This window comes from Xiphophorus hellerii, chromosome 7, assembly GCF_003331165.1.
Source record: "Xiphophorus hellerii strain 12219 chromosome 7, Xiphophorus_hellerii-4.1, whole genome shotgun sequence".
In the NCBI taxonomy this organism is placed as follows: domain Eukaryota; kingdom Metazoa; phylum Chordata; class Actinopteri; order Cyprinodontiformes; family Poeciliidae; genus Xiphophorus; species Xiphophorus hellerii.
The window spans coordinates 2,313,690-2,330,863 of NC_045678.1; the positions used below are offsets into that span (position 1 = coordinate 2,313,690).

The 17,174-nt window shown below is 38.5% G+C and overlaps 2 protein-coding genes across 7 annotated transcripts in view; both read right to left on the bottom strand.

Annotated features, from left to right (window-relative positions):
• The window catches only part of LOC116723494 (gamma-crystallin M3-like), a 32,221-nt gene extending 23,881 nt beyond the window's left edge, over positions 1-8,340 (bottom strand). Inside the window, exons 1-4 of one of the 4 annotated variants that reach the window (XM_032568483.1) lie at positions 8,267-8,340; positions 7,935-8,177; positions 7,585-7,853; positions 3,505-3,564 (exon numbers count right to left, since the gene is read on the bottom strand). In XM_032568483.1, coding sequence (XP_032424374.1) covers positions 3,555-3,564; positions 7,585-7,853; positions 7,935-8,177; positions 8,267-8,335 — 591 coding nt within the window. In that variant the 5' untranslated portion in view covers positions 8,336-8,340 and the 3' untranslated portion in view covers positions 3,505-3,554. Of the gene's footprint in view, positions 1-3,504; positions 3,834-3,914; positions 4,158-4,301; positions 4,386-7,584; positions 7,854-7,934; positions 8,178-8,266 lie in introns of those variants that run through there. The other 3 variants (XM_032568485.1, XM_032568493.1, XM_032568494.1) reach the window with 3 other exon arrangements.
• LOC116723500 (gamma-crystallin M3-like) lies at positions 1,354-14,446 on the bottom strand. 3 transcript variants are annotated; one of them, XM_032568506.1, is made up of 4 exons: positions 14,390-14,446; positions 14,054-14,296; positions 13,737-13,968; positions 1,354-1,449 (listed from the first exon to the last, which is right to left on the bottom strand). In XM_032568506.1, exons 1-4 carry the CDS (start codon positions 14,396-14,398, stop codon positions 1,409-1,411), a joined length of 525 nt encoding a protein of 174 aa, XP_032424397.1. In that variant the 5' UTR covers positions 14,399-14,446; the 3' UTR covers positions 1,354-1,408. The 3 variants fall into 3 exon arrangements, with proteins under 3 accessions (XP_032424397.1, XP_032424398.1, XP_032424396.1); XM_032568507.1 differs by lacking the exons at positions 13,737-13,968; positions 14,054-14,296; positions 14,390-14,446 and adding exons at positions 1,769-2,011; positions 2,104-2,112 and having other exon boundaries at positions 1,354-1,681; XM_032568505.1 differs by lacking the exon at positions 1,354-1,449 and having other exon boundaries at positions 13,647-13,968.
• Positions 14,447-17,174: the final 2,728 nt, after the last annotated feature.

Here is a 17,174-nt window from a genome sequence, read left to right on the forward strand (position 1 = left end):
AAGTCTGCTGACTTAAACCAGAAAACCCTGTGCAAAGCCAACAAAACAACATTCTCTATTACTCCAGATGGCATTGCGCAGTAGGGTCTCCCCCGGGTGGTGAATGTACATCAAAGTTTGCATGGTTGGTGAGACTTCGTTGAAGAGTGACCTTTTCCAGAAGGCTGTAAATAAAGTCATCATCTGGTTGTCAGGTTGCCAGGTCTCTTTGTCCAGTTTTCTCTCCGGACAAAGACAGAAAACTGGACAACATTTTCTCTGTGAAGTGAGACTCCAGTGAGTCCTGACACAGTGAGGAAAGTGATATATGGTTGATCTAGAGTCTTTCTGCTTCATCCTCTGTATCTAGAGATGATTGTATTCACCCCTATCTCAGGCACAGAAGGAATAGGAAAGGGGATAGAAGATGGTTGGTAGGGTCTTTTAACAGGTGATACAGCAATAGGACATGGTAATGGCAGGGGTCAGGGCAGAGGTGTGGATGCAGAAGGCCAAGAAGCATTTTCTGTTCTGCCACCAGTTTTGTCCTTTCTGCTCATTCTTTGTTTGCATTCTGTATCCTATTTTATTCAGTCATCCACCACTTAAAACATTTTTAATTTCTTTCTGCAGCCTATAAATTCTTTACACAAATTATCTTTACCCTTCTTAATTTATGTTCTTTATCCTTTAAGTATTTCATCAACCTTAACATAAAGGAGCTGTACATTCTTTCAGGGACATATGCTAACTTGGAACCCATGAAGGAGATCTCCATTCCTCTGAGAACATCTTCTCCATAGCCCAGATAATAAGTTTATGCATTCACTCTACTCCTACTAACTTTTAACATGGCTCTATTTTCCTCAAGCAGGGTCTTTGCCCCAATAACTCACGAAGTGCATTATCGGGACTTAAAAGGATCCAGGATTAGTAGAACAAATTGGCCTAAATATGTAATTTTCCTATTAATCATAATTACTTGAAAAATGTACATCTGGTGTTATATTTTTCACCAATAGAGGTCATCATTTTTCCACCGATGGGTTGCATGATGTGGTCTTCATGGAAAAGTGGCTAGAAAAAAGCCATTGCTAAAAGAAAACCATAAGGAGTCCTGTTAGCAGTTTGACAGAACTTATGTTGGTGACACAGCAAACATGTGAAAGAAGGAGCTTTGGTCAGACCAGACCAAAACTTAACGTTTTGGCCAAAATGGAAAACGTTGTGTGTGGTAGAGAACTAACGCTGCAAATCACTCTGAACACCATGCCCACTGTCAAATATGTTGCTGGTAGACTTTAGAGTGGTATGGAGGTCATAGAAATATTACACAAATCATATCACCCAAAAGAAGATAATTTGACTCAACAATATGGAACATTTTGAAACTTTAATTTACTTGTGTGTTTGTAACAAACACTTGTTTTTACATGTCCACCATACGCCTCATGCTCATGAATCTTGTGCCTCCATATCCCATCTCCCTGAAGTTCCTGTACTCTCCAGGCTTCATGTACATCATCCTGCCTCTGTAGTGCGGCTGCTCGTACATAAGCCAGTGACCATCCATCACATGGCAGGACATGCAGTCAGACATGTGGTATCGGTCCATGATGGAGTCACAGTCATCCATCAGCTCATACATCTGACCACCAAAGTTCTCCCTCTCGTAGATCCTCATCCTGTAGGATCCCCTGTACTGTTAAAAACACAACACATCACATGTAGATTTCGTTTTTAATCCTTCAACAGTCACCTTAGAAATCCTCAGAAGTTTTAGGTGTACCATGGGGATCATACGGCAAGACCTGATGCAGTCTCTCATGCCCATCATGCTCATGTAGTCAGCGTACTCGCCCCTTCTGAAAATATACTGGTTTCCTATGTAGTTGGGACGATCATACCCAATAAAGCAGCCGCTCTCCACCCTGCAGGAGTGACACCTGCTCAGGAAGGAGGACATATCGGCACAGTCGCTCATGCACTCATATGAGCGACCTTGGAAGTTTCTGTCCTCATAAAAAATTATCTAGGAAGAAGTGAATTGATATTAACAATTTTAAATAAGATATGGAAAGTTTCATAAATGGTACAAAGTAGAAAAAGGGCAAGTGTGCTTACCTTCCCCATAGTTGTGGCGGGAATGTTGATTCTTGTGACAATGGAGTTGAGCTACACTAGCGGCTGTACTGTTTTAACTGCTACTTTTATACCTGATCTAACTCAAAGAATCTGTGGCTCTCATTGTATAAATCCCTCACTCAGCATCATGGCATGGAGGCCTATAGAGTGCAAAGGGTTATTTGGCACATTTCCATGTGACACAATCGCCTAGAAGACTTATGTAAGTCAACACAATGAGGACATTTGAAGAGACAATACATAGTGACGGACAATAATCCCTTTATCACGTTTCAAAACACACTGTATGGGCCTACCACTGTTATATGAACAGTTTGAAGGCATGCAGATTCCTTTGTGTAATCACAACAGTTCAACATGCCAGTATGCTATGTACACTGTTTTGAGCAAAGCTTCACAGCTGTTTGTAGACACCTGAATTGTATTTTAGGAAGATGTTACAAACCAAAAGCCAATTAGGAAGCAAGTTGTGTGTTGGATGTATCCTGTTGTTCTTTAAGAGATTTTTTAAATCTCAAAATGACACTTTGTTGTGTTTTGGTGGTAATTTACCAAGTGCTTCAAAGTGTAATAATTAGTGTTTAGCTTGTTTAGCCCTTTTTTTTTAAACATTAATCCATCATAGCAAAATGCTAATAAGACCTGGTACCCATTTATAAAAACATTTTGGTAAAACAACTGACAAGAAGTTGGTGACTAGAACAATGGAAAGGTGACTATTCAAAAATGTGAATGTTAAGGCTGTCATGAAGTGCGGGTGGTGAGAGTGGTGAGGCAGATGCAGCGGACCCAGGTTAGATGAATTATGATGATTTAATAATAAATAAGTCCAGTAACACGGCAGCTCGCACAGAGACACACCGACGACGAACGGACTAGACATTGACGTAACATTGACGAGGACCCGACGACGAACAAGGAACACAGGTGGAGTTAAATACATGGGAGGGTAATCACAGAACGAGACACACCTGGGAACAATCAAGGGGAGGACAGGACAACGAAGAGACTCAAGGACACAGAACACTCTAAATGAACACAGAAAACACAGATCCTGACAAAGGCAGGTATAGCAGAATGGTGTCCAATATATCAAAATCAAAGTAGCGTTACCAATATGGAATATCCCAAGCAACAGAACACTATTTGATAGAAGTTCCACAGTGAAATTGAAAGTCAGCCAAAATTGTACAGTAGAGAACCAGAATAGCTACCCTTCAGGATTTGTGATAATGGGATGAATGTATTCATCCAAAAACACAGAACGGAAAAATAAATAGTTTTTAGAAAAATACTTAAATGCCAATGAAGGAAGTAACAGAAGTAAATTGTATGATGCTATTTTGTGATGCTATGTTCACATCAACAATACTGACAACATTTTTAGTTAATCAGAATGGTTTTATTTAGTGGCACTGAGCAATAAACATTTAATACCAGGAATCCATGATCCTCCTCATGCTCATGAACCTCATGCCTCCATATCCCATCTCTCTGAAGCTCCTGTACTCTCCAGGCCTCATGTACATCATCCTGCCTCTGTAGTGGGGGTGCTCGTACATCAGCCAATGGCCATCCATCACATGGCAGGACATGCAGTCAGACATGCGGTAGCGATCCATGAAGGAGTCACAGTCGTCCATGCACTCATGCATCTGACCACCGAAGTTCTCTCTCTCATAGATCCTCATCCTGTAGGATCCCCTGTACTGTAAAAGGATTGGAATGCAAATTTTAATTACTGATGTCCCTATGTTCATAGTTGAGATTAGCTTTAAATTCTAACCCACCATGGGGATCATACGACAAGACCTGATGCAGTCCCTCCAGCCCATCATGCTCATGTAGTCACCGTATTCTCCCCTCCTGAAGAAGTACTGGTTTCCCATGTAGTTGGGGCGGTCATAGACCATGAAGCAGCCGCTCTCCACCCTGCAGGAGTGACACCTGCTCATGTAGGAGTGCATGTCAGCACAGTCGCTCATGCACTCATAGTGACGACCCATAAAGTTCCTATCCTCGTAGAAGATGATCTGGAAAAGAGTGAAATAACATCAGTGCTATATACTCAATACTAGTTAAATAATCAGTAGCATAAAAATAGATAATCTATAGAAAAATGACCTGAGTGACCTGAAGTAAAATAATTATTTGCATTTTAAGAAAGAACTGTGCACCTTGCCCCTCATGTTCATGTCGGTGTTGCTCATGTTGGCTGCAGGTGAGTGGTTGCTCTTGCTCGTGTACTGACTTCCTACCTGGTTAACTCTTTGTTTTTATACCTGAGCAAATGTAAAGAGTAAGTGGCCCCCCTTTTATGGAAATGCTAACTCAGTAACTTACCATAGAGTTGCACAGAATGCCGAGGTAACATGCCTGGTTTTTTGTCATTAGTCTTTAGAAAAACCTGTCGGTCATATATGAACACATAGCACTTTAAACAGTGCTTAGAACATGGGAATTACGCATGTGACTGTAAAGAATAGTATTTAAAGCCTTTTATTTTTAGTGTTTATGTAAGTAGACTTTTTTTAAACTTCACATATTTTTGGGTTTGTATTATACCGTATCATGTTGTATGCTCTGGAGGCACATGTTTACTTTTTGTCTTTTTTGTCTTCGGTAATTTGAAAAAAAAAAAGCCATCATGTTATTTTCATCTCATTGTACACACTTTCAAGTTCAAGCCTGTATCTTGAATTTAAATAATTTAATTTCATTGGCATTTAACATGGTTGAATACAGTTCAATTGCCATATGATGGCAGCGTTTGTAGCGTAAATTAGAAGTAGGATTTTGTGTTATATATATGTATAATCTGTATGCGTCTCTGAAAGTTCAGGTGTGAGTCCAAAACTCATTCCATATTATGAGTTAGGCTTCTGATAGTCGTAGTAGCTGGAGCTGTCTGTTGACAATTGATCATTCCTCGTTAAGTCTAAAAAACATGATAAAATAACTTCAGTTTTGTTGTATCAAGACAGCAGAAAGAAGAGCTTAACTGATTTTTATATATTTTTTAAAGTTTTTATGGCTTAGTTGGTATAATATTGCCATTTTTTGTACATTTGTTTTAATTGGACATAGCATTCATAGTACTGAATTTCTTGTTGTTGATCAACACTCTGCTTTTATAACGTTCTTTATAATGAAATTGGGAAATTCATTACAGGCTCTGCTTGTGTGGAGTTCAGATGCTACAGTCACAGGGGGGATTGTCAACTGTGGCAAAGACTCAAGGATTGTTGATGTCTTCTTGTTTTTACTCCTCCAGGGGATCTTTTGTGGGCTCTAGTGTCCCTTATATGACAGTAGGCTGACAGGAAAGGGGGAAGGAGAGGGAGGAAGACATGCGGCAAATATCGTCGGGTCCGGGAGTCGAACCCCTCGACGGCCGGGTCGAGGACTCAAGGCCTCCAAATATGGGTCGTGCTATCCCCTACGCCACCACGGCACCCCCGTTGATGTCTTCAATTATTTCAGCTTAGAATTTTTCTCATTGCTTGTTTCAGTGTTAAGGGAGACATATCATGCAAAATTTACTATTTTAGCCCTTGAATAGATTTTTTGAGTATTTTGATTTTCTAGAAGTGTAAAAAAAATTACATTTATTGCCCCCGGTGCGCGATGGTGTTTTTATATTCTTTTTGGGTTACATTTTTCAGTTTGTTCATTTTTCTCTATAATGTTTTCTTGTCTTTGACGTCAGTGCATTTGCTGTGGAACTGCTAAATATTGTCTTGACTTCCTGCTAATCCGCCATTTTTCCCTTGCAGCAATTTTGTAGTCCAAGTTCAGTTATGCCGAAGTTGCAAGGAGGCAAATCAAAATGTTGGGTTCTAGCATGTACGTATTGATGCACACAATTCCTTACATCACCCCCGACATTGAAGTCCCTTCAAAGTGTCTGGTTAAACTTTATTTTTCTCTGGAATGTACCCACCAAAGTGGGGGAAAGTCTGTTTGCACAGACCATTTATGGATGAGTGCGTCAGCAACCTCCAGCATTATTAAGAGGGGTTTCCCAAAAGAGTTTGTCTGACTGAGGGGTGAGTTCCTTCTCTTTATGGAAACTAAGTACACAGCAAAGCAGAAAGCTGTTAATAAAATGACAAAAGCTTATTTTAGACATAAATTGAGTGACGAGGTCCTGACCATTGGTTTGATAATAGGATTGAGCCTTCTTCTTCCGTTAGTTCTGTGTGCTAGCTTTTAGCTGTCTTCTTGAGGATATAACTGTATTGCATGTTTTGGATATAATTATAATTATTGTTTTTATTTTTATCCAAATGCATTCAGTGATATTCTTGATGTGCCCATTAGCTAACTTCTTAATTATGTCAAGGCTTTATTTACTTCATTCACATTGCGGTAACATAAATATTTTTACAGGTACCTGACATGGATAGACACTATAGTTAAACTACGCTCCATGGGTAGAGATTGTGTAAATACAGTAATTACACCATTGAAATGCTTTCATTTAAAGATGCTGTTTGGCAGGTTTGTCTTCTTCATTCTCCTGCTTGAAATAGAATTTTCACTGACATAGCTCAATCCAATCCATTCTGATTGAGCATGAGCTATTTTGCTTCATGGATTTTGAAAGATACAGTATGTATAATTTTCCTTCCACCTCACAGTATTTTGTGTTTGTCTGACAGATGCTTTTGATTTTGGCTGCAATGCAACAAAATATAGAAAAGTTCAAAGAATGTAAATATTGTGCTGTGAGAAAGTATTTGTTCTCTTTCAGATTTCTACTTTCTGTTACACCTAATTTTTCCGTTCATAAAATTCATTTTAAGTAAAAAAATAACCTGAGAAAGTACAAAGTGCCTTTCTGAATTTTTTATATTTATTTAGAGAAAAGCTATCCATCATGGCCTACACTAAAAAGTATTTGCTACCTAACCCTAAATGCTCTCATCAAGCACTTGTGATAAATGGCAATTAGTTTTTTCCTTTTGTTCTCCCATGATGAGCCCCGGTTGAGTCCTTCATTTTATGTTTTGCATACTGCCTCCAGGAATCTTCTTGTTTGGATAATGGCTGCCATTCTGGATTTTGTCATCTTGAAGTCTTACAAAATTGCTTTGTAACTCTTACTTGTCACCTGATGTGCAACTTAACTGCAACAGAACAAATTTATTCTTTCACATGTCTTTGATAAGAGCATATCCTGCTTTTTAAGACAAATTCACTTACTTCATCTTGTCCAACACATTCTGTAGTCTTTCCTTTGTAATTCAGATGTCAAAATACTAATATCTTGTTTTAGGTGCAGCCAGATAACTTGAAGTCCTAAAAAATGTGCTTAATCATTGAGAATATAAACTTTGTATTTTTGTGATACTGTTTCTATGATAACCTTTTACTTGATAAATAACCACAGCAAAGATACCAGTAGTTTGGAAAATTTTAATTCAGTGGTATTCAAGAACACATATTTAATACCAGGAATCCATGATCCTCCTCATGCTCATGAACCTCATGCCTCCATATCCCATCTCCCTGAAGTTCCTGTACTCTCCAGGCCTCATGTACATCATCCTGCCTCTGTAGTGAGGCTGCTCGTACATCAGCCAATGGCCATCCATCACATGGCAGGACATGCAGTCAGACATGCGATAGCGGTCCATGAAGGAGTCACAGTCATCCATGCACTCATGCATCTGACCACCGAAGTTCTCCCTCTCGTAGATCCTCATCCTGTAGGATCCCCTGTGCTGAAAAACATTTTCAAACAAACATCAGATTGGGTTTGTAGCTAGAAAAAGTATATTCTATCTAGAGATGAGATTTCTTACCATGGGGATCATACGGCAGGACCTGATGCAGTCATTCCAGCCCATCATGCTCATGTAGTCACCGTATTCTCCCCTCCTCATGAAGTACTGGTTTCCCATGTAGTTGGGGCGGTCATAGACCATGAAGCAGCCGCTCTCCACTCTGCAGGAGTGACACCTGCTCATGTAGGAGGACATGTCAGCACAGTCGCTCATGCACTCATAGTGACGACCCTGGAAGTTCCTATCCTCATAGAAGATGATCTGGGTAAGAGAGAATTGTATTTTGAAATCAAACAGCGTAAAATTGGCAAAGGAAAACTGCATTTATTAATTAACTAAAGATGTTGTACCTTGCCCCTCATGTTCATGTTGCTCATGTTGGCTGCTGATGAGTGGTTGCTCTTGCTCCTGTACTGCATTCCTACCTGGTTTAACGCTTTCCTTTTATACCTGAGCTAATGTAAAGAACTACTGGACCCCCTTTTGTGAAACTCCCAACTCAGCAACCTTTTTCTCTTTGGAAAAGCCTTCCTGTCATGTATGTACATCCAGCATTTTGACAGTGCCCGTAACATGTGAATAGACTAAGCCATGTGACTGTTAAAAATGGTATGTTCCTGTCTTATGGCACATAGTGTTCCCATAGGGGTTATCTGACCTTTATTAGTTTATAAAGTTAAAGGTGAATCTAAAATTGTTGCATGTGTTTAATGGTGGCATATGTTGACAGTGTTTCCAGTCAAGGTAAAAAATAGTCTGTTGTGACAATGTTAAGTCCTTTGTTTTGATTATTCTGATCTGAATTTCCTGTCATAGATAGAACACAAAAGGAATAGAAATATTTTCATAAGTCAACAACACAATGCAAGCAATTGTTGCTATGTTCTCATCCAGGAGGAATGCTGCAAGTCCATGACTCGATGTAATTTGTTGGTTTTCATTAAAAACTTCTGAATAACATATTGAGCATAATGTACCATACTGTTTGAGAACTAGGATCAATTGAAATATATGTGTGATTGAATCAATTTTTAATTTTAATTTTTTTGTAAAGTGCCTTGAGACAACATTTGTTGTGAATTGGCACTAAATAAATAAACTCAATGGAATAGTATTTTTTGACAGTTTGTATTCTTGGAAAACTTCAATTGGAAGCTAACATTTGCTGGCCTGTGTCTTGTTAAGACTCCATAGTACTCAGATACATACTTCTGTATCTAAGTCTTGATTCTTTTGTTTAAATCTCTGGTGACCAAGCCTTGTTGTTCCATCATGTCTGGTTTTGTTTTGTGTTCTGATTTATATCTCAGCAGTAATTTTGCTCTGGAGACAGCTGGGCCTGACCTTTTCACGTTATGTGTTCCTCTTGTAAGTCTTGTGTCTTGTGCTCTGGTTTCAATCCCGGCAGGAATGGTGCCCTGGCAAAATTGAGAATTGGACATTAGTTTGACCTGTCTGGAAAACCACAAACTCAGAATTTTATACCATTTAAAGGTGTAAAATGAGGGGAACGAGGTTCGTTTTTACTATCCTGGCTGGTCTGTTGACTGGAAGGGACCAAACCTGCTTACTGTCTGTGTCTCCCCTGCAGTGGTGATGGACACCTGATGACCAAACGATTCAATGTGGTTTTTACAACCCCAGTTGGGCTGTCTGACCTTTCAACCTGAAGGGACCAAACATGCTTAGCGATTGGGTCTCTCTTACAAAGATGATGGACACCCAAAGAATATGTCCCCAAATGATTCTGAAAACCCCCTGCGACAGACTGGCGACCTGTCCAGGGTGACCCCACCTCCCGCCCGAAACGTTCGCTGGAGATAGGCACCAGCATCCCTCCCCAACCCACTGGGGACAAGGGTGTTAGAAAATGGATGTGTGAAGGTTTTGCATAAACCAGCCAGAGACGTTGAAGAAAATTGAAAATATAATCTTAATTTATTAACAAAAAAAATCCAAAAATGATAAATTGGGCCCAAACTGAGGTCAACATAACAAAGTACAACTCAAGTGGTAACAGAACAAACTCAAGCACAAACTGACCTAACAGACAAGACATGAGGGGAACTTAAATAGTGGCTGATCAAACCATTAACACACACTAGGGGGTAATTAAACACACAAAAACCTAACAAATATTGGTCAGAATATTACTAAATCTATACATGAAATAAATATCAGAATTTAACCAACTTTCCAAAAGAAGAAACATTAAATAAATGGTAAAATTAAACTAAAGACCAAATTTCCCCCTCCCCTGGTGAACAAATGGAATGGCCCGCTGAGGAAGTTGGAAAAGCCCATATATGGACACCAATCAGCTGGAGCTCATCTGTATGATTTTCAGGAACAGGTCCAGAGGAAACTGGTAACTCAAAAGAAAGAAATTTATTTGTTATATTTAACAAAATATACAAAGAACTGACACATAAAGTTAACTAAATGGGTGCACAACAAATAGTTAACTAAAGAGTCAGACTAATGAAAACAAATTTAAAGATAAAAATCTAAACTACTCACTAATCAATATATAAAGTAATATTAAGGGAAACAGAAAACCATTACCAATAGTGTCTGTGTGTGACAGTCAGGACAGCTGTCACAGGATGGATGGATGATTATGAAAAACACATCCATGCATTTAACTTTAGTTGCATAATGGCAAGTGTCTTGCAGGTCTGAATAAAACATCGGACAGCTGCAGCTGATCCAGAGCGCAGCTGCTTGTGTTCTTGCTAAAACCAGGAAGTTAGAACACATCACCCCAGTATTAAAGTTCTTACAGTGACTCCATGTAGCCTTACAGAGAACATCAGGCCAAAACCTATTCTCATGATCAAAATAAGCGGATATCAGCTAAATTTAATTTTAGTTGCATTATTGTGACAGTGTCTTACAGGTCTGAGTAAAAAGTCTAACTTTGATAGAAATATATTCTATCAGTTGTTCCTTTGCCCTCCTAAAATTTCCATTCCACTTTTGTGGCCATCCCAGGTTTCGTGTTTCTCAAATCAAGCCAATTGTATCCAGCTGTCCAGCGACATGTGCTGAAGACTGGAAGACATCAGGAACATCCAGATTAATTTCCACCTTCCAATGTCTTAACGTTGATGCTCCCTACAAAGTCCTAAGGACTGCCTTTGTGGGAAGGTTGGAGAAGTAACCTGTGGAGTGACTGTTTTTTTTTTAACCTCTTCTCTGTGCAATGCCCAGTAGTAGCTATATAGCTATTTGAATCCCTGGCTCGGCACGGTTGTAATTCTGTTGAATCTACGTCTTGACTTTAGTCTCCAATAATTTCAAATGACTTTCTTACTGCAATCAGCCATGGTAATGATGAGCTTTTGATGAATTTTTGCTGATTTTTCCTACTGTGTTCAAAGACGGAAATGAATTTCAACTTTGCCACTGGGGCATTAGTACCTTGAAAGACTGACAGAAAATAATAATCAAAGCCAGACTTCGGCACATATTTGAATGTTTTAAGGCTGTAGTCTTATAATTTTGATCAGCCAATTTACCAGTCTTATTTAGTTTAAATGCTTTTATTTTTTTAACTCTTCCTTCTCTTTCTTCACCTTGCATTTTACCAATTCTGATCATTTAAACTACACCACCACTAGAAAAGGAATAGATAGTTTGGAAATCACAGGACTGGACAATTTGCATAAGATTCTAAGATGATTCAACCTAATAACTATCATCCAGTCTTTATGTTGTTCTGGCATGCTTGCCATTATATTACTGTAGATTTATTGGGATTTATGGCTAGCAAAGTGGGGACTGCAAAGTGGCACAGTTGGTAGCCTTGCAGCAAGAAGGTCATGGGTTCAAGTTCTGCCTGGAGTTTGCACAGAACCTACCTGTGCATGCGTGGGTTCTCTCTGGGAACTGCGGCTTCCTCCCACAGTCCAAAAACATGACTGTTAGGTTGATTGGTCTCTCTAAATTCTCCTTAGGTATTAGTGCATGTATAATTATTTGTCCTGTTTGTCTATGTGTTGCCCTGCCTCACCCGTTGACTGCTGGAGATAGGCATCAGCACGCCTGGCAACCCCAATAGGGATAACCGTGTTAGAAAATGGATGAATAGCAATGTATTACCAGTAATAGAGTAGGAAATTCAGCTGTCAAATTATTTTACTCCAACCTGAGCGTACAGGATAAAGAAACCCTGTGGAACTTCACGACTACCTCAGTCTTCTGAGAAAGATCAATCATTCTCAATAACAAAACTAGAATATATCATTTAAATATAAATGAAATGAGTGATGTTCCCATAACTAAAGTGGCTTGCAAAAGTATTCACACCCTTTGAACTCTTCCTTATTCGTCTCATTACAACCACAAACATAAATATATTTCATTGGTATTTAACATGAACAAAATCAACAAAAACGTGGTATATAATTATGAAGTAGAAAGAAAATTATACATTATTTTAAAATAATATTTAAAAATAAAAAACTGAAAAGTGTGCAAAAGTATTCAGCCCCCGTTCCTCTGAGTGCAACCAGTTGCCGTCAGAAGTTGCCTGATGATTGCTAATGACTAAATAGAATCCACCTGTGTGGAATCTAATATTAGTACAAATCCAGCAGCTCTTTGATGGCTTAGAGGTTTGTTAAGAGAATATTGAGGACAAAACAGAATCATGAAGTCCAAGGAACAAAGCAGACAGGTCAAGGAGAAAACTGTAGAGAGGTTTAAAGCAGTCTTAGGCAATCAAAAAACTTCCCAAGATTTGAACATCTCATTGTTCAATCCATCATCCAGAGATGAAAAGAGTATGGCACAACTGTAAGCCTACCAATATGAGGCCGTCCACCTAAACTTATAGGCTGAGAAAGGAGAGCACTAATTAGAGATGCAGCCAAGAGGCCCATGGTGACTCTGCACCAAATGCAGAGATCCACAGCTCAGGTGGGAGAATATGCCTACAGGACAACTATTAGCCTTTACTGCATAGATGTGGTCTTTATGGACCAGTGGCTAGAAGAAAGCCATTATTAAAAGAAAACCTTTAGCAGTTTTTGACAAAACTCATGTTGGCGACACAGCAAACATGAGGAAGAAGCTACTAATTTAACCAAAATGTTAAACCCTAACACTGCACATCACTCTGAATCCACCATCCATTCTGTCAAAATGGTGGTGGCAGCATCATGCTGTGGGTGTGCTTTTCTTCAGCAAGGACAGTGAAGATGGTCAGAGTTGATGGGGAAAATGGATGGAACTGAACACAGGGCAATGTTGGAAGAAAACTTTTTCCCCAATGCTGAGTACGTATTAGACCAGAGGATACTTACTTACACTTATCTATCAACCCTGAATAGGAGTATCTAGTTTATTTACTTTGGATCAACATTATTAGCTTTTTCTTCTTTTGCTCTTTCTTTTGGTTTATTATTTTGTTTGTATTTCCTTTTAATGCCTGTAAAGCAATTTGAATTGCCTTGTTGGTGAAAATGTGCTATACAAATAAAATTACCTTTACCTTTAGGTGATAAATATTAAAAATGAAACTTCTCAATTAAGAAACTTTTTTGTAAATACAACAATTTTCCTTGATTTTTTTAAATTGAAGTTTAAATTGATCATAGTTCTGTAACCTAAAGCTTAAATTAAGATAATTTTCCTTTTATCACACCAACATTGAGCCCAGTTATGATTAAAATAATTATATCACGACTAACACTAACAATAATTAAAACATTGTAGACAGATCAATAAATGTGTACCATTTAATTTATTTTATGAAGTTAAAATTGTACAATTAGCACATGTCCATGATCCTTCTCATGCTCATGAACCTCGTGCCTCCATATCCCATCTCCCTGAAGCTCCTGTACTCTCCAGGCCTCATGTACATCATCCTGCCTCTGTAGTGGGGCTGCTCGTACATCAGCCAGTGGCCATCCATCACATGGCAGGACATGCAGTCAGACATGCGGTAGCGGTCCATGATGGAGTCACAGTCATCCATCATCTCATACATCTGACCACCGAAGTTCTCCCTCTCATAGATCCTCATCCTGTAGGATCCCCTGTACTGTTTGCAGCAAATAAACATAATGAAAATCCAGTTTCTAGTTGCCTCAGTCTTGGAAATTAATAAATTATTGTCTAATACATACCGAAGGGATCATACGGCAAGACCTGATTCCACCACTCATGCCCATCATGCTCATGTAGTCAGCGTACTCGCCTCTCCTCATGAAGTACTGGCTTCCCATGTAGTTGGGGCGGTCATAGACCATGAAGCAGCCGCTCTCCACCCTGCAAGAGTGACACCTGCTCAGGTAGGAGGACATGTCGGCACAGTCGCTCATGCACTCATAGTGGCGACCCTGGAAGTTTCTGTCCTCGTAGAAGATGATCTGTGAGAAAAAAGGTTTATTTAGATATCACAGTGGTTAAGCATTGCCAGATGAGTGTTGTAGCTAATCTACCATTGATGTAAAATTTTTTACCTTGCCCATGGTGGTGGTGGTGGCTTGTCAGGTCACTCAGAGTACTGTAGATGAACTGATACCCTGCCTGCCTGAGTATCTTATATTTATACCTGACAGTAGACAAAGACAGTGTACCCCTCTATTGTTCAAATTCCTGACCTGGCAAAATACTATTGAAGCCTAGAGCATTTTGAGTTGCTAACACATATACCAGTGGGGCCATGAACATTGTTTAGCAATTTCTTTTAAAAGCAATTTTTTAAATGGAAATTGTGTTTGTCTATAGTTGATGACCTCATGAATGATGTTGATGTTATTCCTAATGGCAGAGAAAAATAGAAATAGAAAATAGAATTGCTTTTGTATTACTATTTGTGACAGTAAATAGAGAAAGACATGTTTCATTTGTTGTTGTTTGTACACTAAATGTGTTTTGATATTAGGTGTTGCACAAAAGCACTATATGTTGATGCATAGCTAACATGTATCAAGATCATTTGATGTGACTAATGACTAACTGTAACAGACTTTTAAACTGTTACAGTTTTTTCATATCTTTGAGGAACAATAGAGGATGAATAAAAACTAAAACATTTTATATCTGGAAGAGGTGGTGATGTATTCAGCGTGTTAGTAATGGACTGGTTGACCTTGACAGAGTAAAACAGCTGACTACCAGCCTACCATGTGGATAATAGGCATGTCTCTTAGAAGGCTATGTTATGAATATCTAGCAAAAAAGAAGAAAAAATCCTGGACAACCAACCTGCTTCTGGTTTCAAAAAATGTTCACATAAAAGTTCCACTAAGATTTTAATATTTTGATATTATAAGATCATAAAAGGATCAGGTTAATTGAGGTCCATGTAATCTACACCTAGTCACTTTCTGAATTTCTAGTGCTAGCTATCAAAAGTTAATAAAAACTAAATAAGGTTGACTCTAGTTTTTTCAAACTTTATTTGCAGAATTAAACAAAACATTAAATTGATCAGAGATACACATTACAGTATTTATAGCCCAGCTTCCATGTTGGGGTGATAGTCCTACTGCTGTGGCCCTAAAGTATGAATGTGTTTTGGGTGAGTGTGAATCATCTTACAGTTCAGAGGATCTCTGTTATTGGATGTAGCGAACATCATGTTGCTATGGAAATAAGAAGTTTCAGAAAAAACATTCAGCGATTGATGACTGACTTACACGGTAGTCTCAAACATACTTGCCCCAACCCCCAATGCACCTTTCTTTGTAAATATTGTAAATTGTTATGTATTTTAGTCTGCGGCCTGTTCTTTATTCTGCATGTGGGTCAGAAAACAACCAGAGAACACAACAATTGTGTTAGAATCCCAGGCATTGCCTTTCTGTGTGGAGTTTACATGTTCTCTCAATGAAAGAGGTTGCTCTCTCTATTCTCTGATCTCTGAGGGTGACCGTTCATGATTACTGTCCTGTCCATTACAAACTGGCACCAGGCCCTGCAACCCAACGGAGGTAAGATGGGAATGGACAGGCTATTCATTTTTGAGACGGGTTGTTTTCAAACCACTCTTTAAAAGCTTAGACATAAGTCGCTTTAATATGTTAGTTTAATTAAAAACCTGATCCTGTTAGCCTGGGTTAAACCCATGAGCCCACATTGTTTTAATTATAGCTGAGGGTGCATTATCTTTACCTCTAGGTGAGTTGCTAGTCACAAAGATACAAATGGAAGTCAATCCTTGTACCTCACCACAGTTCAGGTGAAGCGACACACATGAACCATTCTAGAGTCACTAATTTCACTCTGTATTTTCTTATGTCGATGTTCAAGAGATCTCTAATGTCACCAACAGAGAGAGACAACTACAAATTAGTTGTACCTACTTACCAACCTAACAGTGACACAATGAACCCCTTCCTCTTGAGCCAATGTTGCCCCAGATAATGTTAATATATTTGGTAATAATAATAATAATAATTAAATTTATTTTAAGCACCTTTCAGGACACTCAAGGTCACTTTACAGTAAAAAACCACAATAGGATTGAATGCACTTATTGTGTTGTTTAGCTTTAATAGTGCTTCTTATTATAACAGGCGTTGCAATATTACAATGACATGGAGCGATATTTTTTAAGGGGTTCTGTATATATTGCTTAGGAGATTTTGACAATTTAGACACATTGTATTGTCTTTTATGCCACTATCACAGCAAAGCTCAAAATATTTTGATAAAACTATAAGTATATATTTCGAACCCCTCGTCTCCAGGCTCTTCTTCCACTCTGTTTTGGCTGGCTGAATCATTTCCAGTTCGGGCTTCCTTTTTCCAAATACATCATTTCAGATTTGATCCATGTTGAAGTGTTTTTCTAAATTTTACTGCAACATTGTATCTAAATATAATGTCAATACAATATTGAATGACTAGAATTAGCAGGTAATTTAAAGGTTAAACTTGACAGCAGTTGATATTTTATTTGTAAGAAAATGTCAGATTGAGGTATTTGAGTTGTAAAACAGAAAGTAAATTTAGGGAAACACATCATTATTAGGGAATTAATGTTGTTTTGTACCTGGTGACGACACGTACATACTGGATAGACAGTAACATTAGGGATTCACTCTTTAACCTTTGTCTGCAAGGGAATGAGCAGAAAAGATTTTTCATTAAAAATGCATTCTGTCATTTGATTTGCAGACAGTTTGATGATGTGTATTTATTTGATCAAAATTATCATCTTTATTTAAGGTTCTGACAACCGTTGAGGGACAGAGTTAGGTTGTTGACTCATGGTTTAATGCGGTGGTTGGTCCTTAA

What these genes read in the sequence shown, in the direction of transcription:
- LOC116723500 (XM_032568505.1), bottom strand. An exon ending in CTTGCCGTATGATCCCTTCG is followed by an intron (nt 13,969 to 14,053) that starts GTATGTATTAGA and finishes TGCTGCAAACAG; the next exon opens with TACAGGGGATCCTACAGGAT.